This window comes from Sapajus apella, unplaced genomic scaffold (assembly GCF_009761245.1).
Source record: "Sapajus apella isolate SASKATOON/1434 unplaced genomic scaffold, GSC_monkey_1.0 scaffold29, whole genome shotgun sequence".
In the NCBI taxonomy this organism is placed as follows: domain Eukaryota; kingdom Metazoa; phylum Chordata; class Mammalia; order Primates; family Cebidae; genus Sapajus; species Sapajus apella.
In genome coordinates, this window is record NW_022436969.1 from 5,476,738 (window position 1) to 5,491,456 (window position 14,719).

Sequence of the window (14,719 nt, forward strand, 5' to 3'; positions counted from 1 at the left end):
TCCTGCCTTAGCCTCCCAAGTAGCTGGGACTACAGGCACGCACCGCCACACCCAGCTAATTTTTGTATTTTTAGTAGAGACAAGTTTCACCATGTTGGCCAGGATGGTCTTGATCTCTTGACCTTGTGATCTGCCCGCCTCAGCCTCCTAAGGTGCTGGGATTACAGGCGTGAGCCACCATGCCCAGGCTATTTTTTTTTTTTTTTTGAAACAGAGTCTTGCTCTGTCACCCAGGCTGGGGTGTGATGGCGCAATCTCAGCTCACTGCAATCTCCACTTCCCAAGTTCAAGCAATTCTTCTGCCTTAGCCTTCCTAGTAGCTGGGATTACAGATGCCTGCCCACTATGCCCAGCTAATTTTTATATTTTTAGTAGAGATGTGGTTTCACTATGTTGGTCAGGCTGGTCTTAAACTCCTGACCTCAAGCAATCCACCTGCCTCGGCCTCCCAAAGTGGTGGGATTACAGGCATGAGCCACTGCGCCCAGACTTTTTTTGTTTGTTTGAGATAGAGTCTTGCTCTGTCGCCCAGGCTGGAGTGTGATGGCGCCATCTTGGCTTACTGCAAACTCCACATTCCAGGTTCAAGCAATTCTTTTGCCTCAGCCTCCTGAGTAGCTGGGATTACAGATTCCCCCCACCGCATCCAACTAATTTTTTTTTTGAGGTGGAGTCTCGCTTTGTTGTTCAGGCTGGAGTGCAATGGCACAATCTTGGCTCACTGCAACCTCCGCCTCCCAGGTTCAAGTGATTCTTCTGCCTCAGCCTCCTGAGTAGATGGGATTATAGGTACCCGCCACCATGCCTGGCTGATTTTATATTTTTAGTAGAGATGGGGTTTCACCATATTGGCCAGGCTGGTGTTGAACTCCTGACATCATGATCCACCGGGCTCGGCCTCCCACAGTGCTGAGATTACAGGCATGGGCCACCATGCCCAGCCTTAGTTTTTGTATTTTGTGGTAGGATACGGTTTTACCATGTTAGCCAGGCTGCTCTTGAACTCCTGACCTCAAGTGATCCGCCCGCCTGGGCCTCCCAAAGTGCTGGGATTACAGGCGTGAGCTACCATGCCCACCCAATGTTGGTAGAGACACAGTCTATGTTGCCCAGGCTGGTCTCAAACCCCTAGCCTCAAGCAATCCTTCTGCCTTAGCCTCCCAAAGTGTCGAGATTATAGGTGTGAGCCACCATGCCTGGCTGTATTTCTTAAATAATAAGACTTGAAAGTCAAAATTATTCCTTGAGCCACACACTGCAGAAAGGATGTGTTAGCAGGCACGAAAATATTAATTTCCTTGTACATGTCCATCAGAGCAACTGGGTTACTAGGTGGACTGTCAATGAGCAGTAACATTTTGAAAGGAATTTTTTTTTTTTTAGTGTTAGGTCTCAATAGTGGCCTTAAAATATTCAGTATACTATACTGTAAATAGATGTGCTGTCATCCATTGATAAGAGTATATGCAGAATAGATTTTGTATAATTCTTTTTCTTTCTTTTTTTTTGAGACAGGGTCTCACTCTGTTACCCAGGCTGGAACGCAGTGGTACGATCATGGCTCACTGCAACTTCATCATCCTGGGCTCAGGTAATCCTCCCACCTTAGCCTCCTGAGCAGCTGGGACTACAAACATGAGCCATCACTCCTAATTTTTGTATTTTTTGTAGAGTTGAGGTTTGGCCATGTTGTCCAGGCTGGTGGTATTGAACTCCTGAGCTCAAGCAGTCCACCTGCCTCAGGCTTTCAAAGTTTGGGGATTATGGGCGTAAGCCACCATGCCTGACCAGTATAATTCATAACATCCCTAATATTTCCAGGATTGTAAATGAGCACTGGTTTCCACTTAAAGTCACCAGCTGCATTAGCCCCTATCGAGACAGTTTATCCCTTGAAGCCAGGCAGTGTGGTGACTTCTCCTCTCTAGCTATGAAAGTTTTAGATGGTATCTTCTTCCTGCAGAAAGCTGTTTCATCTACACTGAAAATCTGTAATTTAGTATAACCACCTTCACTGAAGGTAAATGTCTTAGCTATATTTCTGGATAACTTGTGGCAGCTTCTCCATCAGTACTTGCTGCTTTACCTTGCACCTTTATGTTATGAAAGTGGCTTCTTTCCTTAAACCTCAGAGCGGGTTCACAACCTCTGTTAGCTCTGAACTTTTCTTCTGCAGCTTCTTCACCCCTCTAAGCCTTCAAAGAATTGAAGAGAGTTACGACCTCGCTCTGGCTTTGGCTTAGGAGAATGTTGTGGCTGGTTTGATCTTCCAGCCAGACCACTAAAACCTCCATATCAGTAACAAGGCTGCTTCAGTTTCTTTGTTTCTTTTATTTTTGAGACGAAGTCTCACTGTGTCACCCAGGCTGGAGTGCAGTGGCGTCATCTCAGTTCACTGCAACCTCGGCCTCCCAGGTTTAAGTGATTCTCCTGCCTCAGCCCCCAAAGTAGCTGGGATTATAGGCACGTGCCACCATGCTCAGCTAATTTTTGCATTTTTTAGTAGAGAGGGTGTTTCGTCATGTTGGCCAGGCTGGTCTTGAACTCCTGACCTCAAGTGCTCTGCCCATCTTGGCCTCCCAAAGTGCTGAAATTATAGGCATGAGCCACTGCGCCCAGCCTGGCTATTTCACTTTCTTATTATTTATGTGTTTACTTTCAGTAGCACTTTTAATTTTCTTTAAGTCACCAGAGAAGGATGCCTTCTCTCACCGCTCCTATTCAACATAGTATTGGAAGTTCTGGCCAGGGCAATCAGGCAAGAAAAAGAAATGAAGAATATTCAGATAAAAAGAGAAGAAGTCAACTTGCCTCTGCTTGCAGATGACATTATATATTTAGAAAACCCCACTGTCTCAGGCCAAAATCTCCTTAAGCAACTTCAGCAGTCTCAGGATACAAAATCAATGTGCAAAAATCACAAGCATTCCTATACACAAATAACACACAAACAGAGAACCAAACGAGTGAACTCCCATCCACAATTGCTACAAAGAGAATAAAATACCTAGGAATACAACTTACAAGGAATGTGAAGGACCGCTTCAAGGAGAACTATAAACCACTGCTCAAGGAAATAAGAGGATACAAACAAATGGAAAAACATTCCATGCTCCTGGACAGGAAGAATCAATATTGTGAAAATGGCCACACTGCCCAAAGTAATTTATAGATTCAATGCTATCCCCATCAAGCTACCATTGACTTTCTTCACAGAATTAGAAAAAACTACTTTAAATTTCAAATGGAAGAAAAAAAGAGCCCATATGGTCAAGACAATCCTATGCGAAAAGAACAAAACTGGTGGCACTGTTATATTGGGGTTCAGGGGTGCCCTTGTGCTAACCTACCCTGTGTTAGCCAGACAGACTCCATTTTGCTGAGAGTCACACAGACTCCAGCTTAACCTCCACCTCACCCCTCCCACCCTTTCTCCTTTGAGTGCATATCTGGGTCATGTTCCTGTGCTGGGTCATGTTGTACTTAGAGCTACAGAAACATATAACTGTTGTAGCCATATCCTGCTTGACATGCCCACTTGCTACTGTGAATATCCCCGTGATAAACTGCATGCAAAGTACCAAATGCCCCTGCTTGGTAACCAGCAAACATGGGAACCGCTTGTGTATACCCTCCTTAGTTAATCAACAATCATGGGAGCCTCCTGCCTCCTAGTTACCAGCCTCCTCCCCTAACTTGTTTATTCTGCTTCTGTAAAATTCTGCTTTGCCCCCTTACCCTGAGCAACATATAAAAGGAAATCAAATCCCTTCCTCGGGGCCGAGAGATTTTGAGCGTGCGCTGACTCTCGGTCGCCAGCAGTAAAGGACTCACAATCAGATTTCAGAGTGTGGCTCTTTCCTAACAACTCGCTCAGATATAACACCCTCAGTTCCCCTGAGAGAACGTTTCTCCAGATTCTTGGTCTATCGCCCTCTCAAGAATGAGACAGGAGACCACAGTGTAGTGTGCTCATAAAAGTAAATGCCAGACTCAAAAATGTTTGTAGAAAGTGATTTATTTAAAGCAGAGAGATAAAAAGGATAGGGAGAGAGAAACAGCTAGCTCTCATACTGAGTGAGAAGGGTTCCCAGAGGGGGAAAATCAGAGAAGGAAAGCTCCTCTCACACTGAGTGAGAGAATACAGAAAGATGGAATCCAGGAGAGGAAAGAAGCTTCCACACTGAGTGGAAGGGAATTGAGAGAGAGAGATGGAGTTTAGGAGAGGAAAAGCAGCTTCCACAGTGGGTGGAAGCAGACCCCAGAGGGGAAATTCAAGAGGGGGAAGAGAGCTCCCACTACGTGGAAGGGGATTCCAGAGAGCTGGAAATCCGGTATGGGTGAAGGCGCAGGGGAATTTATCCTGGGAAAAATTCCCACCTCCCCATGTTCCTCTGGCCAATGAAAAGAGCTCCTTTAAACTTCCGCTGGAGTGATCGACTCTTAGTTTCTTACTGCACCAGTGAAATTCAACCATAAACTACTATATTTCCCAGATGCAGATGGATGGGATGGGGAGAAAATATGGTGCTGGGAAGTTCTTGCCCTAAAACTACACCCCCTTATGGACCCGGAAAGAGAACACATTCCCTCATTCCATCACGCTACCAGACTTCACACTATACTACAAGGCTACAGTAATCAAAACAGCATGGTACTGGTACCAAAACAGATATATAGACCAATGGAACAGAACAGAGGCCTCAGAAATAACACCGCACATCTACAACCATTTGATATTTGACAAACCTGAGAAAAACAAGCAATGGGGAAAGGATTCTCTATTTAATAAATGGTGTTGGGAAAACTGGCTAGCCATTTGGAGAAAAGTGAAACTGGACCCCTTCCTTATATCTGGTACAAAAATTAACTCAAGATGGATTAAAGACTTTAAACGTAATACCTAAACCATAGAAACCCTAGAAGAAAATGTAGGCAATACCATTTCAGGACATAGACATGGGTAAAGACTTCATGACTAAAACACCAAAAGCAATGGCAACAAAAGCCAAAATTACAAATGGGATCTAATTAAACTAAAGAGCTTCTGCACAGCAAAATAAATTATCAACAGAGTGAACAGACAATCTACAGAATGGGAGAAAATTTTTGCAATCTATCCATCTGACAAAAGGCTAATATCCAGAATCTACAAGGAACTTAAAGAAATTTACAAGAAAAAATGAACAATCCCATCAAAAGGCGGGCGAAGGATATGAACCAATACTTCTCAAAAGAAGACATTTATGCAGACAACAAATATATGAAAAAATGCTCATTATTACTGGTCATTAGAGAAATGCAAATCAAATCCACAATGAGATACCATCTCACACCAATTAGAATGGTGATCACTAAAAAATCAGGAAACAACAGATGCTGGAGAGGATGTGGATAAATAGGAATGCTTTTACACTGTTGGTGGCAGTATAAATTAGTTCAACCATTGTGGTATACAGTGTGGTGACTCCTCAAGGGTCTAGAACCAGAAATACCATTTGACCCAGCAATCCCATTACTGAGTATATACCCAAAGGTTTACAAATCATTCTACTATAGAGACACATACACACGTATGTTTATTGCAGCACTATTCACAATAGTAAAGACTTGGAATCAACCCAAATGCCCATCGATGATGGACTGGATAAAGAAAATGTGGCACATATACACCATGGAATACTATGCAGCCATAAAAAAGGATGAGTTCATGTCCTTTGCAGGGACACGGATGAAGCTGGAAACCATCATTCTCAGCAAACTAACACAGGAACAGAAAACCCAATGCTGCATGTTCTCACATGAGTAAGAGCTGAACAATGAGAACACATGGACACAGGAAGGGGAACATCACACACTGGGGCCTGTTGGGTGTTGGCAGGCTAGGGGAGGAATAGCATGAGGAGAAATACCTATTGTAGACAGGTTGATGGGTGCAGCAAACCACCATGGCACGTGTATACTTATGTAACAAACCTGCATGTTCTGCACATGTATCCCAGAACTTAAAGTATAATAAAAAAAGAAATTTCTTTACTTATCCTTCGCATTCACAATCTGAATAACTTTCACAAGGGGCCTAGCCTTCTACCTGTCTTGTCCTTCAACACTAAGCTTAACAATTTCTAGGTTTTTGATTTAAAAGTCATGTGAGAGACATGGGACTCTTCTTTTCCCTTGAACACTTAGAGGCCCTCATAAGCTTATTAACTGGCCTGTTTTCAATATTGTTATGTCTCAGGCAATAGGAGGCCTGAGGAGAGGGAGAGACATGGGTAAATGTCTTGTCAGTGGAGCAGTCAGAACACATGAAACATTTATTGATTAAGTTCACTCACTGTTTTACATGGGTATAGTTCATGGCATCCCAAATCAATTACCACAGTAATATCAAAGATCACTGATGACAGATCACCATTATATAATAATTACACTGTTACTATATTACATATATAATAATAATGAAAAAGTCTAAAATATTCTGAGAATTACCAAAAATGTAACAGAGATACAAAGTAAGCACATGATGTTGGACAAATGACATTGACAGACTTGCTCAACACAGGTCGTCAGAAACCTCCAATTTGTAAAACACCCAGTTATCTGAAACACGTAATGAAGTTAAGCAGCAAAAATGAGGTATGCCTGTAAACAGATATATGGTATCTTATCCTTTAATAGTACCATTTAATGAGCACCTACTATAAAGGATACTACTATCTCATACCGTTTCATTTACTTATCATTAACAGCGCTTTGATGAAGTTATTGTTAGACTCATTTTACCAGGCAAGAAAACTGAAAGCTGAAGATCAGAGCAACTTGCTCAAGGTCATATTGTCAAATAAACATATCCGTTGGAACTTAATCTAAGTCTACCAACTCCGAAGCATGTGTTCTATTGCCTATACAGCCTATCCTGAAATATCTGATTGAAGACAGTATAACACTGCTGTCAGTCAGCATACCACTCATAAGGAAAATGTGTGTATAACTTTGTGTGTGTGTGTGTGTGTGTGTGTGTGTCTATCCGTCTGTCTGTCTATGTGTATATGCATAGATATGTTATGGAGTGGAAGAGGCAAACTCTGGCCTCGGTGGTTTCTGTGCCCCTATGGTATTGCTGCATCTGTCCCTGGGCTCTTAGCAGCCGGGGTGACAACCTGGACAATATCCATTTCCACACTCTGTGCTCAGCACCCTATGATTTATGTGGGGCTCTGCAGGAGCACGCTCCACAATCCTGTCCCCATTACTCTTATTTATTGAAACTTTGCTGCTGTCTTATCCTCATATCCCATCTGTTAGTTGAATAATAAAAGGTAGGAAATCGATGTCAAAGCAACCATGACATCAAAAACAAAAACAGAAACAAAAAAAAAAACCCACTGCTCCAGATGGCACTAATTTTAATACTATTTCTCCTCTAAATATTTTCCTTAAAAACAAAGACATGTAAAACATTCTGTTTTTTTTTTTTTTGAGACAGAGTCTTGCTCTGTCGCCCAGGCTGGGGTGCAGTGGCACAATCTCGGGTCACTGCAACCTCCGCCTCCTGGGTTCAAGCAATTCTCCTGCCTCAGCCTCCTGAGTAGCTAGGACTATAGACATGCACCACCACACTTGGCCAATTTTTAATTTTTTTGTATTTTTAGTAGAGAGGGAGTTTCACTGTGTTAGCCAGGATGGTCTTGATCTCCTGACCTCGTCATCCTCGTGCCTTGGTGTCCCAAAATGCTGGGGATTACAGGCATGAGCCACCACGCCCAGCCAAAACATTCTTTTTTTTAAAAACTTTTTTCTGAGATGGAGTCTTGCTCTGTTGCCCAGATCAGTGGTGTGATCTCGGCTCCCTGCAACTTCCACCTCCCAGGTTCAAGTGATTCTTCTGCCTCAACCTCCTGAGTAGCTGGGATTACAGGCATCCACCACCACATCTGGTTAATTTCTTTGTATTTTTAGTAGAGACAGGGTTTCACCATGTTAGCCAGGCTGATCTTGAACTTCTGACCTCAAGTGATCTGTCCACCTCAGCCTCCCAAAGTGCTGGGATTACAGGTGTGAGCCACCGTGCCCAGCAACAATCTTTTTTTTTTTTTAATTTAATTTTTAATTAAAAAAATTTTTTTTAGAGATGGGGTCTCATTTTGTTGCCAAGGCTGGTCTTGCACTGACCTCAAGTGATCTTCCCACCTCAGTCTCCCAAGTAGCTGTGATTACAGGCATGCGCTGCCATGTTTGGCAATAAAACAATCCTTTAAGTATATTTCAATATAGTTTCCATGTCTTGAGTGCTTTTGTACAGTCTGGGCTAAAGAAAGCTAGTTGGCAAACTATACGGTACAGTTCTATCTAATGAACAATAGTGAACTACATTTCAAATGCTCTGTAGCCAGTGAGTCCTCTGTCACAATATCCTAAATATTTTATTTTGTAGTCCAGCAGTTTTAACCCATAATGGCTGACAAATGTTATACATATTATAACATTATACTTGGTGCAAAGAAATATGGAAAGGTTATCATGCTAGGCATTAAAGTTTAAGTCTCACAGAAGGTCAAGGCACTTTTAAATGTAAAGTAATGAAAATACATAAAATTTAGTAGACAGGACAAGTGTGGTGGCTCACACCTGTTTGGGAGACCAAGGCGGGCTGATCACTTGAGTCTAGGAGTCAGAGGCCAGCCTGGGCAACATGGCGAAACCCTGTCTCTATTTAAAAAACCAACCAAACAAACAAAAAACTGGCAGACGATCAGGAAGGAGTGGAGGTTAGTTGACATTAATGAAGGATAACATTATATTGAAAGCGTAGAGGGCGTACAACTTTTTACTTTTGTCAAAATACTTTATGCTATGGATACTTTTTCCTCTTTGGTTAATGACTTACCTTTAAAGCTTGGTTTCTTCTTATTACAGCAAGTTCGATGTTTTTTCCACCAGACTGGACAACCTAATGTAGAACAAGTACGCTATTAGAATTACTTCAGCAAATTGTGTGTTTAATAGACAAAAATGGATGAGAAAAAAAAACCTCATGATTTTGTGAATATGCCTTAATAGATCACTCACTTCTAGCAAAGCTTTTATTGCTAACTTGATAGCTTCATTGTCACTTGCTATGGCATCTTCTGTGTAGTTCTTTTCTAGAAATTCTCGAACAGTTTTAGCACTTCGGCCTATTGCATTTGCCTTGAAAAATAAAAGATAATTTATTAATATCATTGCAATGTGAATGAATTTATGGTTACCAAGTAAAGTTTAGAGGTTTGGAGTTTACTCCAGTATACCTTAATAAAAATTATCAAATGAAAATTATAGATTTGAAAACATAGCAAACATTTCAGTAGCTCATTTGGTTACTATCAAAATAATCTGTAATGGTGGCATGGTTTTAATTTTCCTTTTTTTTTTTTAAGAGATGGGATCTCACTCTGTTGCCCAGGCTGGAGTGCAGTAGAAAAGTAGTGGCATGATTATAGCTCACTGTAGCTTTGACCTTCTGGGCTTAAGTGATTCTCTCACCTCAGCCTCCTGAGTAACTGGGACTACAGGTATGTGTCACCACACCCAGGTTATTATTTTTAATTTTTTTGGTAGTCTGGTTATGTTGTCGCAGCTGTTCTCAAACTCATGGCCTGAAGTGATCCTTCTGTCTCAGCGTCCCAAAGTGCTGGGATTACAGGCATGAGCCACAACATCTGGCCAACTTTCATTTTGAAATATACCAATGCTTTGTCCTGGCTAACACTTTCTATTCATATAATGTCTCCCAAATCCTTGCTAACCAGAAATGATTTTATTTTATTTATGTACTTTTTGAAACGGTCTCACTTTGTGGCCCAGGTTGGAGTACAGTGGTATGATAATTGCTCACTGTAGCACTGGTCTTCTGGGCCCAAGGTATCTTCCCACATCAAACTCCCAAGTAGCTGGGACTGTTGGTAGGTGGTACCACACTTGGCTAATTAAAAAACAGAATTTCTTTTTTTTAGAGACAGGGTCTTGCTACGTTGCCCAGGCTTGCCTCAAACTCCTGGACTCATGTGAACCTCCCAGCTTGGCCTCCCAAAGTACTGGGATTGTAGGTGTGAGCCGCTGTGTCCAGCTCAGAAAAGATTTTAAAATTTAAAACTTGAAAAGATGTGGGGAGGCAAGGAGCTGTAACTTTACAATATCATATAAAAAGAAGAAAGCAAAGAGAGAAGAAAAAATGACATCAACATGAAGAAAGCTATGTACCTGAGTTGGATTGAGCATCATTTTTGTAGATTTTAGAATAAAGTATAATGGTACCTAACTGATTCATTATCTTATTTGACTCTTAAGCAAGAAGGGCTTCTATTTCATTCCCCCTTTTCCTTGTTCTTTACACATTTTCATCAGATGAAAGAAAAATGCAAATGAATTTTCCTGGCTGCATGGCTATAGGTAGTAGGCCACATATTCTTTTAATTCAGCCTAAATATCCAGATTAGTGCTCATTATGATAATAATGATAATAAGATTTAAATTTTTATATTAACAGAACATTTATGTGTCAGGCACTAGGTTAAGCATTTTACATGGATTATCTCATTTAACCACCACAAAAATGATTAAATAGGTACTGTTACTAACCTCAATTCTTGGATGTAGAAATGGAGGCTTGGAAAGGTTAAAATAGGGTTTCTTACTATCAGCAACGTTCACATTTTGGGTCAGCTAATTCTCTGTTGTGAGGGTTGTCCTGTGTATTGTGGATTTTTAGCTGCCTCCACCAACTAAATGCCAGCAGCAACCAAAAATATCTCTCATCAAAGACATCATCAAATGTCTCTTAGGTGGGACAAAATCACCTGTTTGACTCAAGCAGTCTTGGCCAAGATCATACAGAGAGTAAGCAGAAGAGCTAAGCTTTGAAACAAAGGTCTGAATCAACAAGCCAAGCTTTTAACTTTGTACACTGTGCTGCTACATGCCCCTTTCCTAGGATAATTACAGAGTAGAAAGAAGCAACAGAAAGGCCTATCCTTTCACTGGCATTAAATGGGGGAATGTTTCAGTTATAAATGTTTATTATTATTATTATTATTATCATTATTGAGACACAGTCTTGCTCTGTTGCCCAGGCTAGAGTGCAATGATATGATCTTGGCTCAGTGCAACCTCTGCCTTCTGGGCTCAAGCAATTCTCCTGCCTCAGCCTCCTGAGTAGCTGGGATTATAGGTGCCTACCACCACATCCCACTAATTTTTCTATTTTTAGTAGAGATGGGGTTTTGCCATGTTGGCCAGGCTGGTCTCAAATTCCCGACCTCAGGTGATCTGCCTGCCTCAGCCTCCCAAAGCGCTGGGATTACAGGCATGAGCCACTGTGCCCGGCCAACTGTTTAGTATTATAAGAAAGAGATTTCAAAGGAGATTTTAGGGCATGAAAACAGACCATTTATATTACATTATATAACAGTATACTATTCTGGCTAGCAAAAGATTCTTTTTACTTCATACAACTTTTCCTATGCCATTGTATTTCAGAGGATTAATTTAAGCAGCTGTTGAAACTTCCAAATTAAATTTTGTGGCCTTGAAATTTCACCAAGATCAAAGGTAAAGCCTTCAGCTTGGCATGACTTTGAAGTCTATTTGCTACTAAGTTTTTTTGGGGGGAGGGGGTAACTAGTTGCCACCCAGATAAGAAATACATGGTTAGTGGCTTCAGACACTGGTTTATCCAAAAACTTCACTGGGCCTGCACATTTAAGGTCACCCTGCACATTTCTGGTGACTTTCCTATCCACTTCTTCCAATTCCTAACATCAAAATTCTTTAACTCTTACCCACCTGACTTATTTCCTAAAACCTAGCCTGTTCTTGCCACACTCAGATCCCCACCCTCCCTTGCCCCATCACCTACCCCAGTTCACATCAATAATGACTCTGGTAGTCCTGCAATGCTTTTCCTACCTGCCTCCTCAGATTAATCATGATTTTCTAAGGCAAAGACTCTTAGCTGACAACCCTAATATCCATTTTTCCTTTGTGACAGAACTCTATGTGACTGCTGAAAAATGTCGCTTCCTAGCTTCTCTTACAAATAGGTATATACAAGTGGAAGTCACTGGGTGAAGCTCCTAGGAACCTTTGCTGCCTAGAATGTAGACATGTTAACTAGAGGTCTAGCAGCTATCTTCAGAGCATGGAAAAAGACTGAGAACAAAAGAGACAAATACCAGAATCTGCCTACTTTCAGACTTTTCATTATATGAGAAAAATCAATCCTATGGGTTCAGCATCACCAGGTCTTTGTTGCTGGGAGATAAAGGCAATCTCACTGACAGACCAGAAGTGCATTCTGTGACACACTGCCCCATACACCTCCAGAAACAAAAACCTTATTCCTATGGCTACTGGAACTGGTAATGGCAGACAGCCCTCAGCTCTTAACTCCTGGGAAGCTTCCCAGGTTAGCAAGAGCTTTCTCAGGTAAGGTCATGTGCTCTTCCAGGGCCAGCCTACACTGACTGAGTGATGAAGAGCTATCAATGTGCAGTCCCTTCACCCCAACTTAAAACAGCTCTGATGAGCCACTACAGACCTAGAGCATTCCATGATGTCAACTGAAGTCTTTATTGTGACTAAAATGTAGTTCAACGTCTCCCTCTGCCCAATCCTGATCCTTTCCCTTCAACAAATACTGATACCAATGGCACTTCGTAATATATATCCTAAAAATATTAATCTTCCCATGAGGCTTCGTAAGCCTCAGGAAGGACAAGGCCTCCGCTGACAAGTGCAAAGCAGCTTTTCTCATCCGAAGGCTTGCTAGCTTCCAGAATAAATCTTCAATGTGCTCTCCCACGCTAAGAAAAGACATGTGGAAATGAACAAAAATCTCTACTCAGAATAAATAAATCACAATTTCCATTATTTTTGAAAGATAAACAACAGAAGGCAAAACTGGTCAAGTGTTTTTAGAAAAAATAAATTGGAGGATTATATTAAACAGTCTTTAAAGCCTTTTTAGCCCCAAGGTTCTAAGTTTTTATGGCAGCATTTTCCAAAGTGGATTCCACAGAACATCAGAGTAGAGACAGGATCTGTGATAAAAGGTTCTACGTTCAAGTAATCTTGGGGACTACTATTTTACCTGCTTCTAGAAGATCTGAGTGCTTTTCAGCAGATCCAGAAGTACTTTGGTAACAAAGCTTGCTAAATTTCTTTAAATAGCTAAAAAAAATTACTTAGCTAGAGAGTTTGTTTACCTAATACCTGTTAACATTCAAAGAAATGCACTTTAAGAAACATTGCTCAGAAGTATACAACATAGTCAAACATCCTTACCATTTTGAAGCATTATGGCCCATACTGACAAGAACAAAACATATCCCTTAATCATTAACATCATTAATTAGGGTGGGGCTTAAGTCTATGCATGTGGGTCTCCTTAAAATGGTATAGAATAACTTTCTTTTTTTTTCTTTTTTTTTTTTTTTTTGAGACGGAGTTTCGCTCTTGTTACTCAGGCTGGAGTGCAATGGCGCAATCTCGGCTCACCGCAACCTCCGCCTCCTGGGTTCAGGCAATTCTCCTGCCTCAGCCTCCTGGGTAGCTGGGATTACAGGCATGTGCCACCATGCCCAGCTAATTTTTTGTATTTTTAGTAGAGACAGGGTTTCACCATGTTGACCAGGATGGTCTCGATCTCTTGACCTCGTGATCCACTCGCCTCGGCCTCCCAAAGCGCTGGGATTACAGGCGTGAGCCACTGCGCCCGGCCACAGAATAATTTTCAAATTAACCACTTCAAGGCATAGCATATTAGATGCTAGTTTTCATCAATGTTCCTGATGAGCTAATTTTATTTAAAAACTTTAAAATGCAAGCTTTTCAAGAAATACATAGTAAGCTGAAACAAAAGCTTTAAATATAAAATTTGAGTGCTAATGGCTAGACTGGCATTCCTACAAATCCACAAGCTATATCGTAAGTGAAAGGAAGTATATTTTTAAAAATATACAGCTTCTTAGATACACACTTAAATACCAATATCTAAATGTTTACAAAATAATATTATTTTGAAAAATTAGTAAAATGGGATTATAGTCAAAGTCGTCATTTAGAAGCATGATTTCATGATCTGAATGCTATAAATATTATATTTTCACTCTAAAATACAGGATTAGTGTTTGTTATAAAAAGAACCTCGAATGCTTAAAACATAAACTGTCCTTACTAAATTGTTTGTCAATAGAAGAAATGAAACAATTTTAAAAAGCTGTAGGAGTTACTAATGCTTCAGAAGTTCAAAGGGAGAGAACATTTCTAGCTGAGAATCAAGTAGATAGCATTATGTTATTATTTAGTATTCATTTATTTGCTAAATACATATGATCACCCTGTATATAAGGTTCTATTCTAAGCACTAGTATGTCAACAGTATAAAAAGTAGACAAAAGGCCGGGTGCGGTGGCTCAAGCCTGTAATCCCAGCACTTTGGGAGGCCGAGGCGGGTGGATCACGAGGTCAAGAGATCGAGACCATCCTGGTCAACATGGTGAAACCCCGTCTCTACTAAAAATACAAAAAATTAGCTGGGCATGGTGGCGCGTGCCTGTAATCCCAGCTACTCAGGAGGCTGAGGCAGGAGAATTGCCTGAACCCAGGAGGCGGAGGTTGCGGTGAGCCGAGATTGCGCCATTGCACTCCAGCCTGGGTAACGAGAGTGAAACTCCGTCTC

The 14,719-nt window shown here is 41.2% G+C and overlaps 1 protein-coding gene across 1 annotated transcript in view; it reads right to left on the reverse strand.

The window, feature by feature from the left end:
* Positions 1 to 14,719, reverse strand: part of PSMA8 (proteasome 20S subunit alpha 8) — a 55,776-nt gene that overhangs the window by 8,186 nt on the left and 32,871 nt on the right. Inside the window, exons 5-6 of the mRNA XM_032293148.1 lie at positions 9,073 to 9,192; positions 8,891 to 8,953 (exon numbers count right to left, since the gene is read on the reverse strand). Coding sequence (XP_032149039.1) covers positions 8,891 to 8,953; positions 9,073 to 9,192 — 183 coding nt within the window. The remainder of the gene's footprint in view (positions 1 to 8,890; positions 8,954 to 9,072; positions 9,193 to 14,719) is intronic.